Source organism: Eurytemora carolleeae, unplaced genomic scaffold (assembly GCF_000591075.1).
Source record: "Eurytemora carolleeae unplaced genomic scaffold, Eaff_2.0 scaffold800, whole genome shotgun sequence".
NCBI classification, from domain to species: domain Eukaryota; kingdom Metazoa; phylum Arthropoda; class Copepoda; order Calanoida; family Temoridae; genus Eurytemora; species Eurytemora carolleeae.
Genome location: NW_019396687.1, coordinates 40453 through 54356, shown reverse-complemented (window position 1 = coordinate 54356; position 13904 = coordinate 40453). Strand labels below are relative to the sequence as shown.

The following is a 13904-nucleotide window of genomic DNA, read 5'->3' as shown; positions in this document are numbered from 1 at the left end:
TCTCCTCTACAAGAGGATACTCACCCTGTTCCAAGGGTTCTAACTCTCCTCCACAAGAGGATAATCTCAACTCTAATGAGTTTAATAACCTGGAGAGAGCAGAAACCTGTTGTTCCAGTTCTAGTTGATCTGCACCACCAATATGAAGTTATACACTACCAATATGAAGTTGCTACTGATGTTCGTCAATTTATAATCCTTTGTTCAATTTCAATCAACCAATTTTAACTTCGCCATTTGTGCAAATATTTCAAAACAATATTATTTTTCTTAAATAAATGTTATAGAATATTTGGGTTTTTCCTGATTTCTTTATTTGTATATTTTCTGACCTTTTTTAAAGGTCAACAACTCGTTATTTATCATGTATTTACATCTAGAAGCAATAAATCTTCTAAAGGGGTACCCCAGACAACAAACGAACCATGGCAGAAAACACTGCCTCCTAATCGGAAACAGCTCCAGAATTGGACGATGATAACAATCTTAAGCTTATCTACAAATTCACTATTTCTTCATCCTACAATCAGCTACTCCTGAGCAAATGAGCTAACCCTTAGCTACTCCTGGAGCTAATGAGCTAAACCTCAGCTACTCCTGGAGCTAATAAGCTAAACCTGAGCTACTCCTAGAGCTAATAAGCTTAATCTCGGTTACTCCTGGAGTTAATAAGCTAAGCTTCAGCTACTCCTGGAGCTAATAAGCTAAACCTCGGTTCCTCCTGGAGTTAATAAGATCTAACAGAATAAGGACAGTTGTAAGGTGTGTCACAAGATGCCAGTCTTTCTGAGTCAATCTTAGTACTTACTATTAGGACATATATATAACTACAAGGTTAATGAACTATAATGTTAATCTTTTATTTGGTTACGAGATATGCATAAAATGATGATGATAGTTATTTACAAGAATATAGATAAGGTATCAGGTTTCCCTGATATAGTACTCGGGGATATTTATAACATGTTTACCTGGATCTAGCCGAACAATCTGATAAGCTAAACTGTGAAACATACAGATTCCATCAGAAGGAGTTATTGCCCGAGTTAATAATTTCTGGGGCTAGTGGGATAAAAAGTCTTCTGATGGCATACATTTTAGTTTGTTAAACTTCTGAAGGTTTGATCGAGTCCAAAAACTAAATTTTCTCTTCCCGGAGTGAGTTCTCGGCTGAATACAGATTTTCAAATTGTCAATGTTAATTTCAATGTTGGTTAAGTAATATACTCAAACTTGAAAATTTTCAATAAACATGTGTCGATAACAAAACAAATCACTTTTTTCATCTCAGTAATGTCTTTTTACATGTAATACATTGAATGCGCTATGATTAAATTTTTTTAATGATACTTAATTTTGGTAAACATTAACAAATATTTAATATTTAATAATTTCTTTTCTTATCTTAAATCATAATCAACAGTTTTCATCTAAAAATAGTAGCGAATTTAGCTTTGGTAGCGTTTTTATAGTGTAGCGCTTTAATAGGGTAGCGTTTTTATAGTGTAGCTTTTTTATAGGGTAGCATTTTTTTAGGGTAGCGTTTTTAAAGATACACCAGCTAAACCAGCTACTCCTGGGGCTAATAAGCTAAACCTCAGCTACTCCTAGAGCTAATAATCTAAACCTGAGCTAATCCTGTAGCTGATAAACTAAACCTAGGCTACTCCTGGTGCTAATAAGCTAAACCTCAGCTACTCTTGGAGCTAATAAGCTAAACCTCAGCTACTTCTGGAGCTAATAAGCTAAACCTCAGCTACTCCTGGAGCTTATAAGCTAAACCTCGGGTATCTTGGAGCTAATAAGCTGAACCTCAGCTACTCCTGGAGCTAATAAGCTAAGCCTCAGCTACTTCTGGAGCTAATAAGCTAAACCTCAGCTACTTCTGGAGCTAATAAGCTAAGCCTCAGCTACTTCTGGAGCTAATAAGCTAAACCACACCTACTCATGGAGCTAATAAGCTAAACTTCAACCCTCCAGAAGCTAATCAGCTAAACAGTTACTTCTGAAGCTATTAAACAACTCAGCTACCATCTTTAACCTACTCATAGATATTCTGGACGCCAGTTCTCTACAGGTGGAATATATGCCCGTCTGGCCTTCACAACAACTGGAGTTCTTAATCGTTTTAGAAAACGATTGTTAAACGATCGTTTTTCGTTTCGTTTTTTATCGTTTTCAAAAACGATCGTTTTTAAAAACGATCAATTCGTTTTGAACTTTTAGAAAACGAATATCGATCTTTTTTAAAACGATCCTTTTTAAAGAAAAAAAATGGTCATTGATAAATATGTTAACGATCGTTAACGAAGGGCTGTCGTTAACTTATCTTCCTCACCTTTTATACACTCTTTAATTATCATGTATTTACATCTAGATGCAATAAATGTACTTATAAAATATATAAATATACCTAATGGGTCGGGTTACTCGTTTTTTCTAAGGTCACTTAGAAGACAAATGAGGGCCTTTTTCTATAAATAAATGTATATACATATATATACCTTCCTAAAATAAGTTCAGCACAGTAGCTATAGCTGGCCAAACGGCTGAATCAAATTGCCTGAATTTTTTTTATGAAACCCAACCTCGGGTAACCTCGGGGTAGCAGAAGATAAAAAAAATTTGGATTGTTATTTAAATTCGACTTTTTTATTCCACGGGCAACGCTGTGCACCCTACACCAAAAATTATGATTTAATACCAATCGCGGGTAAACGGTGGGAATAATTATTATTATAATATAAACCGGGTGCTTTAGCTTGAAATTTCTATTTCATCTAGCTTTGTCAATCTTATTGCATATCAAGAAAGAAAGGTTAAAAATATATACTACAGTGTGTTAACTTAATATGTGTTTTTTTGTTTTTGTTTTTTGTGGGCGGGCGCCGCTAAAAATTAATTAATTCTAATTTGAATATGACGTATAACGCTGAAATATTTATGATACATAACCAATAAAATACTTTCATATCTCTTTGAAAACACATCAATTCCATCATTTTTAAGTAAAAATATTTTTGTTTTCAGTTTTTCTTTTTAAGGGTGAATATGGTGAGAAGGGAATAGGTTATTTCATCAAGCTAGCAACTGAGGTAGGTGATAAGAAAATGATAAAACTACATTAAAGAATGTAAAAAATTACTTTGAGTTCTGAAAAAAAAGAAAAAAAAATTTGTCCGTTATGAGTCAAAAGAGTAGAAATGCATTTTCATCTTGAATTAGTTTTTTTATCTGACAAAATTATTTTTCTCGAGAAAAGATTTATTTTCTATTTTATTTTATCAAAATTTGTTGAAAATAATAATTTTGAAAATTATAGTAGTCAAATATTTGGATATATGTACTATGTAGACATTATTTAAAGTAACTCTCCATTTATATTTTATAGAGGGCAAAACTAACCTTTACAGCTTTCCTTGATTAAGAATGCATAAGATATCAATCATTTTCACTTTTAAAATTGATTGTTTTCCAATTATAATTTCGATAATTGTGCCTTTCTTCAGAGGAAAGTTTTAAACTAGAAAAATTACAATATTTTTTTACATTGTAGGTTAAATTAAAAGGGTCCCTTTAGACATTGTAATCTTGTAGGAGGGTGTCTGTGTAGCAGTATCGGCTAAAATCAGTAGGAACCCGACAAGGTGATAATTTATTATTTTACCCTTTTTGTTCAGCTAGGAGTAGGGATGGACAAATTCGACTTTTTTCATTTCGTTTGTTCATCATTCGTGAACGACCCATTTTTTCAATAGTTCAAAGAAAATTATTTAGTTTGTTTTCAAATTCATTTTCCATCTAATTCGTTAGTTTACTTACTGAAATAAAATCATAAAATCACTGAAATAAAATCATTAAAAAAATAGTTTTTCAAAAGTTTTTTTTTCCAAAGAATCGTTATTATGCTCGTTCAAAGAAACCGATTCCCATCTCTAGCCTAAGCTCTGATAAATAAATAAAATAGGTTTATAAGGATTTCATTGATTGATTTTGAATTATAGCTATGCGGGGTTTATTCCGACATATGCCAGAGCTGAAAACTTTAGAATGGTGGATATCGAGATTAATGCTTGATCCTCTCTTTTTCTTTATATTGAGACGAATTAACCTAATCTTGTACTTGTATCCTGAAAAGTGTATAAAATTCAACCAATCAGAGTCGCGTATATGAGGCTGATATATTTGAAATTTTGCGCGCCAATTAAGATTAATACACAGAAATGGGAGGGACTCCTAATTTAAAAAAAACCGGTTTTAGATTTTTCTCTACTATATCCAAGAAAAAACAGCTTAAGAAAAATATCAAAAGTGTGTCCATTGGATACTCAGATTAAGTAATCGGGATTTTCAGCTGTGATCAAACTTATTACTTACAGATTTACCCATAAAGAATTGAGGCTACAAAGAAGAACTTTACTAAAATGGTTTTCGTCTTAGTTATTTATATATTTAAGTTCTTAACAGCTATAGACTTGCTACAGTTGTTTACAAATTCTATCAACAACAAATGTTTTTAATTTTTAATTTTAACAATATCATGAAATGCTAGTTTAGCTTAGAAACCAAATTTTAAACAAGAATTAATTCGTTTTCAACATTTGAAGCAATCTATTATCCGTTCTTGTTATTTAAATAACGATTGTTGCATTTTTGTATTTTATTCTCTGTTAACGATACGATCAAAGATCATTAAAAAAAGCAATATTACACCCAGCTTAACGTCTGTTGCAGGAAGTATCTCATTATAATGAGATACACATGCACGCGAAATGAAGAGTAATAGCAGGCTCTTAGTGTGCTTCGCGCCCGTCTTCTATTTCAACTTTGAAACAAACTAAAAATTTTGCGGATTTAAAAAAGAAATTGTGGATTTTTAAAATTTTCAAAAATCGAATTTTGTTAAAGGCATATTTATGGGGTAACGCGAGGTCCACATAAAATTTGGGCCAATCGGTTCAACCGTTTTGACGTTTATTGGATACTAAAAAAAACAGACACCCAGACAAGCAAAGTATATATTTAGAAGAAATAATAATATTAATAATAATAAGGGAAAAGAGGATTAATACAAATTAATTAGGCTTAATTTCAGATTAAGAACATTTTTAGAAGCATTATTTTTTCACCAGATTTTATTTCAAACATATCTAATTTTTACTAGTTTGTGAAAACAATTTGGCTTGAGATCTAGTTGTTCAACAAACATTGGATTGGAATGGTTTTAGCCTGGTTTTAGTTTGAAACCAGGCTAAAACCATCCCTGGGGAGTTCTCTAATCAAAATATGTCAAGGGGTTCAAGAGTTATGATCGGTTATACAAACAAACATATAAAGATGACGACTTTACACATATATGTATAGGGATTCGCTTTACAGAAACTTTTCATGTTTTTAGACTTTTAAAAGGTGTTTTTGACTAAAGTTTTTTGTTCGTTTTTGCCCTATATCTTTACCTAGGATAACAAATTGGCAAATTTGATAAAAAAGTTTAAAATCGCACAATTATTATATTAATCTTTATTATATATCTACTTTGCTGGTCTTTGTTGTTTGAGTTTTTGTTTGTTTGTATCCTGTAAAATCAAAACGGCTGAGCTGATCGGGCCCAGATCTTATGTGGGACCTCGCATGACCCCAGGGAAGGTTAATGGATGATCCAATTTTCAAAGATTGCATCTAAAAAAATTCGATTTTTAAAAATCCAAGAATTTTTTTTTGAACACACGATTTTTTTGTTTTGTTTTTGTTTTACAATTTATACAAAGAGAACATGTTAACAATTCAAATACAAAATGGGCGCCAAGCGCCCTATTAGCGGCCTGTTATGTTAATTATTTATCAAATCCAAAAAATTCACTGGAAAAAGTATAAAATCTAATTCTAAGAACTCCAGCGGTAAAATCAGTTGTGCATATCTCAGACACATCAAAATATAGACCTTTAATTGCATTATTTTGAAAAAATGTTTTTTTTTTTATATTAAACTCTTAATCTTAATTGGGTTCTAGAGAGGAGAAAACCCATTATAGAAAAGAATTTCAAGATAATTATATTAAAGAGTGTGGTCACAAATTTAGAAAGAAGGACTAGTATGTTGTTTTCATGTCAATAACACTTTTTAAGTCTAAATACTTTTAAAAACACGTGGGTTTGAGTACAATACACTTTTCTTGTAGATTGTTTCAAAAATCTAAAATTTTGAATTCAATTACAAAAAAATAAAGGTTACGAAAAATTTGTTAAATGATTATAAAAGATGTAGTTACATGTTACATCACATTCTTTAAATGTTTCTTACAAAATTAATATGATTAAAACGTGATTTTTTGGAACGCTGAAATTGTTTTAGATTGCGAGAAATATTTAATGTACTATATATGATATATGACAGCCCAAATTTTTATTTTGAATAATCTTTTTTGTTTGTTTATTTTCTTGTGATTTTTAACAAACATTTTTTTATATTTTTTTTATCGATTTTGATGATTATTATATCGTTAGAACTGACGAGGGACAACCCAGACCGAAATATAGTTTCAATAAATGTGGAACTAACATCTTCTTTTTTACTCTACAGAGGTTTGGTCCATCACCATCACCGAATTTTAAATATATGATATTAATTGTCTAAAATTATTAAAGAATTATTTGCACATGTCCATTTACCATACCTGGTGATCATGAAAAAAGTTTTTGCAATTGAGGCTAAATACAATCATATAGATTTTTTTTAACGGTTCTTATTATTTAAGGTTAAATCACTTTACAGTTTTTTATCTAAAAGAAATGTGCAATGACCCAGCAGTATCATACTTACCCTTTATTCTAATACATATTCTAATACGTATTATAATACATATTCTAATACATATTCTAATAAATATTCTAATAAATATTCTAATACATATTCTAATAAATATTCTAATAAATATTCTAATACATATTCTAATAAATATTCTAATGCATATTCTAATACATATTCTAATATGTATTCTAATATATTCTAATACATATTCTAATACGTATTCTAATACATATTCTAATAAATATTCTAATAAATATTCTAATACATATTCTAATACATATTCTAATACAAATTCTAATACATATTCTAATATGTATTCTAATACATATTCTGATACATATTCTAATACAAATTCTAATACATATTCTTATACATATTCTAATACATATTCTAATAAATATTCTAATAAATATTCTAATACATATTCTGATACATATTCTAATAAATATTCTAATAAATATTCTAATACATATTCTAATAAATAATCCTAACAAAATTAAAATGGTGGAAAATTCTTTAAAGCATTTCAGAAAATACTATAATTTGTGCATCTTATATATATGTATATATATATATATATATTTATAAATGGCTCAGGATTAGATAAAATGATATAAAATTAGTGGTTTTATGGACACATTGATCAAATTGTAGTGTTTACAAAAAATAATTTATAAACATTTGATCACACCAGTAATTGCGGGCAAAATAATGTTTTTTTCCGATATTTCAAAAAAATGATCATTCCTTTATTTATTTTTTAACAGAGAAGAGTTTGAAGCTGTGATTCTTGAGTTGATGAAGAAACCAAAAGCAAAGGTAACTCTAAACACAGAAAAACTGGTTGTTTGAGGTCTGACCGGCCTGACAACTGGTTGGTTGAAGTACCGGCCTGACTTTTAGGCAGAGCTAGAGAAAGCTATGTACCGTATACGTGCAGACTATAGACGGTAAAACGAGACAGTACACAAAATAATTCATTCTGTTGGGTAATGGGAATGTCAATAATATGTTGCCATTAATTCCTTTTCTCTTTAGATAATATTTTTTTTTTTTTAAACATTCTTGTCTTAAAGAGAGTTTGTGGCTAGTCATGGTAGTTGAGCTGAGAATGCAGTTTGGTAGAGAACATTTTTAGGATTCATTTGAGACCTATGAGAAGGTTTTACGGTGCGGTGCATATTTTTTCAGCAATTTTAGAATCAATTATTTAATCTTATCATTATATTGAATTTCTTATTCTATATAAATTTCTTCGAACATTTTTTCAAATTCTTCAAATGTCGTCTCTTCAATAAAAATTCCAGGAAATCTACAGAAAATGTTTGTGAACAATAAGAATTTACAGAAACCAATAATTGAATAAGATTACTAATTTTCGATTTTAAGGGTTAATTTTTATTTTCACAACCTGTTCCTAAACATCTAACAATTATACTTTTGCTCTCATGGGTTTTAAATATTAAGGCAAACCGACTAACCGTTTCGACGCAGATTAAAGATAAAAGATTGGTATTTTTAGTGAATTCTATTCAATAAAATTACAAGGAAAACCTCTAAAGAATTCTTGCCAAGAAAAACTTTATTAAATATCCAAATGTATATTTTTTCAGGCAGTAGTGCTTTTTGTAGATGAGGATAAAACCAGGTAAAAAAATAATTTCTAAAAAAATTATAATTTGTTTTATTTGAAAAGTTGTACCTTTGACCCCCCCCCCCCCCCTCCTCTCCAACCTTTGTTACATAAAATTAGCCCTACAGGATAGGGTTACAAAAATAACGAACGATACCATTCAAACTTTAGTCTGATCTATCTCAATGAAAATTTAAATTTTTCAAATACTGAAGTGAATTTCAGTTTTAAATAATGAATTTAATTGAAAGAAGTCAACATTTTAAAGTTTCAAAACGACGATATATTAAGATGTGAAAGAGAAAGGGGTAGAGAAGGGTTAGATAAAGTTTTATCGGGTACCATTGTGAATGGGGATGTTGCCGCTTTAAATCTAGATTTACTTGAAATTTACTTTAATAACATAAATAGAACTGGGATGATTCATGATTTCTTTGTCTGTAAATATTTACCGTACAAAGTATAAACTTTTCATCTAAACTTCTAAATTTAAATATAGAAATATTCAAAAAGTTGAAATGTAGAATTTTTAAATTTCCATTTTTAAGTTCTAACTTTTAAACCATGGGAAGAGGGGAGAGGGAGGAGTTTTTCTAACTTTATTTTTGTTAATATTTGAAAAGTTTCAAGACGATGTTTAAATAAATGAAAAGCCTATTCGTATAGTAAGAAATAGGTTCACGGTATATCTATTCTTCCCTTACTGAACGGAGTATTCAGAAAATTATTGTAATTTCGTTAAAAAAAAATTTTAAAAATTCTGGTAAATTTATTTCGTTAACGAAAAAAATAACTGCTTAGGAAGAAAATTTTAACGGAAATTTTGAAAAGAACAGATGCTTTTTTAAATACAGGCAATTTACTTAATTTTTATGGTTTAAATTGCATGTAATCCACGGAAAAAAACGTCAACTTTTTGTCTTGAAAATTAAACCCGTTTTGTTTTCATTAAATTAATTTAATAGTTAAATGAGCCTGTCTACTAATTTTGTCTCAGCTTCCTCTGGTCGGGAAAAGGCTTGTTAACTAACGAGTGGGAAATTTTGTTAATTTGTTTCCCGAATTGGAACATGGTCCACACAAAAATATGCGGTTACATGAACACGCCTTTCAAGTACTTAAAAAATTAAAAGTAGATTTTTAATGGTCACTTTTCTTAAAATCTTTATAGTTAAAAATCTTGTTCTACNTTCTATTAATTTTTCTCAAATATACTAATATTTGTTTGATCTTCAAATCTTCTAGAATATTCTTTACTATATTTTCACTCTTGGTTCTAATAATTTGTCGTTCAAAATTGAAAAAAAACAGTCTCAATCTCAATCGATTTTTTTTACTGAAAATGGCACCCATAAAACTGTTAGACTTTGCTTTCATTTTACAGAGTACTTCAAGACCCATTATACTGAATAAGTGTTTATAAACCAGCTTATTGAATACTTCTTTGCTGTAAAACAACATTAATTAAACAAAATATACCAAAATTTTGCTTTCCTAATATTCAGTATGTGTCCCATGGCATGCCATTTAACAACTACTTTTTAAGTAGTATACATTATAGGGTTGACACTCCTGTATGCCATGTCCATTAGCGCCTGATCCAATCAGGGTTCAGTCATGTGTTTGTTGTTTATTCTGAACCAATAACAATCGTATGGCGGTATTGGTAACGTCTATCTTTCTATCTACCTCATTATCCAATTAGAACTATGAAGCCTTCAATCGGCGATATCAGTAAATGGAAATATTTACTTCTACTAAAACTAGTGTTGAATGTATATAATATAAAATGGAAGAGCTAAAGGGGGGGGGTTGTAATTCCTTAAATCGGCGTTGATTCATTGCTGATCTTGAGCAAAATGTTATGCTTTAAACTACCCCCATTTTCGCTCCCTACTTAGTTTAACAAAAGGCTCCCTACATAGTTTAACAAAAGAAATTCTAAAATTTCAAAACTAGGAAAAATATGAATTTCAAGAAAAAAAGAAATATATTGAAATCATTTTTTGTTTAGGCATTTATTGAGTGCTACCATACGGCTAGGGATTGCAGGATATTTTTACTGGATAGGTAATACAGAACTGGGAACATAATCCAGATCACTTAATTTTGATATCCACTGCGGGCATTTTTATTTTGAGGAGTAATCCTTAATCTCTATATTTCAGTTATTACTTCAGGGCTAAAAACTTTTGGGTTGGATACAAACAATCCCGATCCCAATTGATTCGATATCCGGTTTGGGTATTTCTAATTTGAGAATCAATGCTCAATCTGTATATTTCAGTAATTCCTTCAGGGCAGGGAACTTTTGGGTTGGATACACATAATTCCGATCACTTGATCTCGATATCCACTGCGGGCATTATCAATTTAAGAATAACTGCTTAAATGCTTAATCTTTTCATTTCAGTTATTCCTCCACGGGGTAAGATTATCATGGGGGATATCAAAAGAAGATTAATTAATCTGCAGATTAACCAAAAATTGAGATCAAGCATTGATTTTAATATCCAGAGTACAAGAGTTCCCTAATTGAGAGACGCCTTGCAAATTGTAATTGATATTTACTAATGTTTAATAAAAAATGTGTATCAAAAAAAGTTATGTAATCATTTAATTGGCCTATATTAACCCCATAACCCGGCAAGTTTTTTTTTTAAAGTAGATTTTGTTTATGTCTTTAAAATAATTAGTTACATCATTTAGTTTGTTTTAAAAATTCTAAAACTTTTCTGAAACTATACGTCATAAAACTTTTTAACTTCTTTAAATAATATATTTTTTAGCTGGGAAATAATATTAATTAATAGCTTGGAACCTTACCCTAAACATTCTTTATAATAGTAAAAAGAATTAATGAAATTAAGGAATATTTTTTTAGTTATAAATAGCATTAATAAAATCAATGGATAAATATCATATTATATCATTATAAATAGTACTAATGAAATTAATGGAAATATTTTCATCATTATAAATAGTATAAATGAAATTAATGGTTTTATTTCCATCATTATAAATAGCATTAATAAAATCAATGGATAAATATCATATTATATCATTATAAATATTATTAATGAAATTAATGGAAATATTTCCATCATTATAGATAATAGTATTAATGAAATTAAAGGAATATTTTCATAAGTATAAATAGTAATGAAATTAATGGTAATATTTTCATCATTATAAATAGTATTGATAAAATTAATGGATACATTCCATCATTATAAATAGCATTAACAAAATCAATGGATATATTTATATCAGTATAAATATGATTAATGAAATAAATGAAAATATTTCCATCATTATAAATAATATAAATGAAATTAATTGAATATTTTCATCATTATAGATAATATTAATGAAATTAATGGGAATATTTTCATAATAATGAATTGTATTTATGAAAATAATGTACATAATTATAAATAGTATTTATGAAATTAATGGTCATAATTATAAATAGTATTAATGAAATTAATGTTCATAATTATAAATAGTATTAATGTAATTAATGTTCATAATTATAAATAGTATTAATGAAATTAATGGGAATATTTATATAATTATAAATAGTAATCATAATTAATGTTCATAATTATAAATTGTATTAATGAAATTAAAGTTTATAATTATAAATTGTATTTATGAAATTAATGTTCATAATTATAAATAGTATTTTTGGAATTAATTTTCATAATTATAATTAGTTTTAATGAAATTAAGGGGAATATTTTCATAATTATTAATATTATTACGGAAATTTAAGAAATATTTTCATAATTATAGATAGTTTAATAAATGAGATTTAACACCCTAATTAAACAGTATTTTTATATATAAAACACCCCTACTAAAAAAGTATATATTTAGGCTCTGACTCTTGGGGTGCAAAAGTACATCCTGTGAAACAGCAGGTATACTGTGAAACTGAAATTGAAAAAGGGATTTTTATTTTTTATCCTTGAGAAAACCAGTGTATTGGGTCCCACATTTAGATTTAAAATTTTAACTTTTGAAGAAGAAGCTTTTTAAAAAGGCAAGGTTTTAAACGGAAATTATCTATAAACTTTGCTTGTCTGCAGTGTTTGTCTGGAAGTGTTTGTTTATCTGTTTGCTGTTTGTTTGTATCCAATAAACATCAAAACAACAATTGAGACCTCACATGATCCCAAGAAAGGTTAATGGATGGTCGTACTTTAAAATTTATAAATCCGCTGATGTTTTTTTGATTGATAATTTGATAAGAGAAAATACCGCAGATAGATAAACAATTAAAAGGTTAAAATCAAAGATGGTCAAACTCCCTGTAAGCCTTATATAGTATATTATTTTGCTATTTCATTTTAATCTTTTTCTAAAGGAATGGACGGCTGAAGGAGCAATAACAATTCTTCCAAAAAGAAAAAATATTCAAGGTATAAAATGTATTTAAATAAGGTAAAGTTGCCTTTTTAGATTCTATATCAAATGAGAGATTTTACCCTTCATATAAAATATATTTTGTAAATTTTTTTCTTAGTGGGACCATTGAGAATGGAAGTTTTTTTTTAAATAAAAATAAAATTGGGAGGGGGGGAGGGATAGCTTTGGTATTACACTTCTAAAATCTAAAGGAACAAACTTTATATCCTATGTAAACCATACTCTCTAATTCTTACAAACCAAATGAACTACATTCTTCCCACAAACTTTATTTTTCTATTTATCTTTTTAACCCGACAGGTTAACTGCAAACCTTTGATATTCATAATTGAACTTTTTGATTAAATAATTTGAAATATTAAAGGGACTAGAAAATTAGAATTTGAGGCCAGAACTCAGTTGCATGGCTCTGATTCATGGCAGAATCTTTTTTTAGGTTTTGATGATTATTTTTTATCCTTAAGACCTCCAATGTCAATGCAAGAGTGTTCCACAAAGTCGAAAAGGAATAAAATGGTAATTTTTCTTTTTTTTTCAATTGAAAACTTATATTATTATTAGAAGTTGCTGAAGAACCCTTAACAATGAGTTCGTAATATTAACCTTTCGAAAACATTTTAAATTTATGAACATTTCGCTAACTGTAAAAAAATTAAAAAACTGGAAACTACTACATAACAATTTATTTTTATGTTTAAGGTAAACTGTCGGAATCCTTGGTTCAGGCAAATAAGCAGCAAACACTTATTTTTTCTTTTAAAAAATTTAATAACTTTTGTTTTTGAGTTTGAAACTTATAAAATTCAGTTTTTGATTTTAATATTTAATTTGACAACAGAGAAATGTTATCAACAAAAAAGCACTGCATAATTCAAATAATTTCAACTTCTTTACTTTTAACCATTTTACAATGGGGAGGAGTGGAGGGTTCCCCCCCCCCCCTCAGATTTTGTGTTCATAGTGGGGTAAAGCACAGTCAAAGGGCTGGTCGGTGTTTCAAAACAAATCTAAAATAATCCATAATTTTTT

General features: G+C 28.7%; 1 protein-coding gene across 3 annotated transcripts in view; it reads left to right on the top strand.

The window, feature by feature from the left end:
• Nucleotides 1-13904, top strand: part of LOC111707388 (metabotropic glutamate receptor 6) — a 63122-nt gene that overhangs the window by 17165 nt on the left and 32053 nt on the right. For all 3 annotated transcript variants that reach the window (XM_023480489.1, XM_023480491.1, XM_023480490.1), the window contains 9 exons: nt 3045-3095; nt 3598-3647; nt 7576-7627; nt 8422-8456; nt 10456-10511; nt 12324-12367; nt 12814-12868; nt 13312-13391; nt 13575-13600. In XM_023480489.1, coding sequence (XP_023336257.1) covers nt 3045-3095; nt 3598-3647; nt 7576-7627; nt 8422-8456; nt 10456-10511; nt 12324-12367; nt 12814-12868; nt 13312-13391; nt 13575-13600 — 449 coding nt within the window. The remainder of the gene's footprint in view (nt 1-3044; nt 3096-3597; nt 3648-7575; nt 7628-8421; nt 8457-10455; nt 10512-12323; nt 12368-12813; nt 12869-13311; nt 13392-13574; nt 13601-13904) is intronic.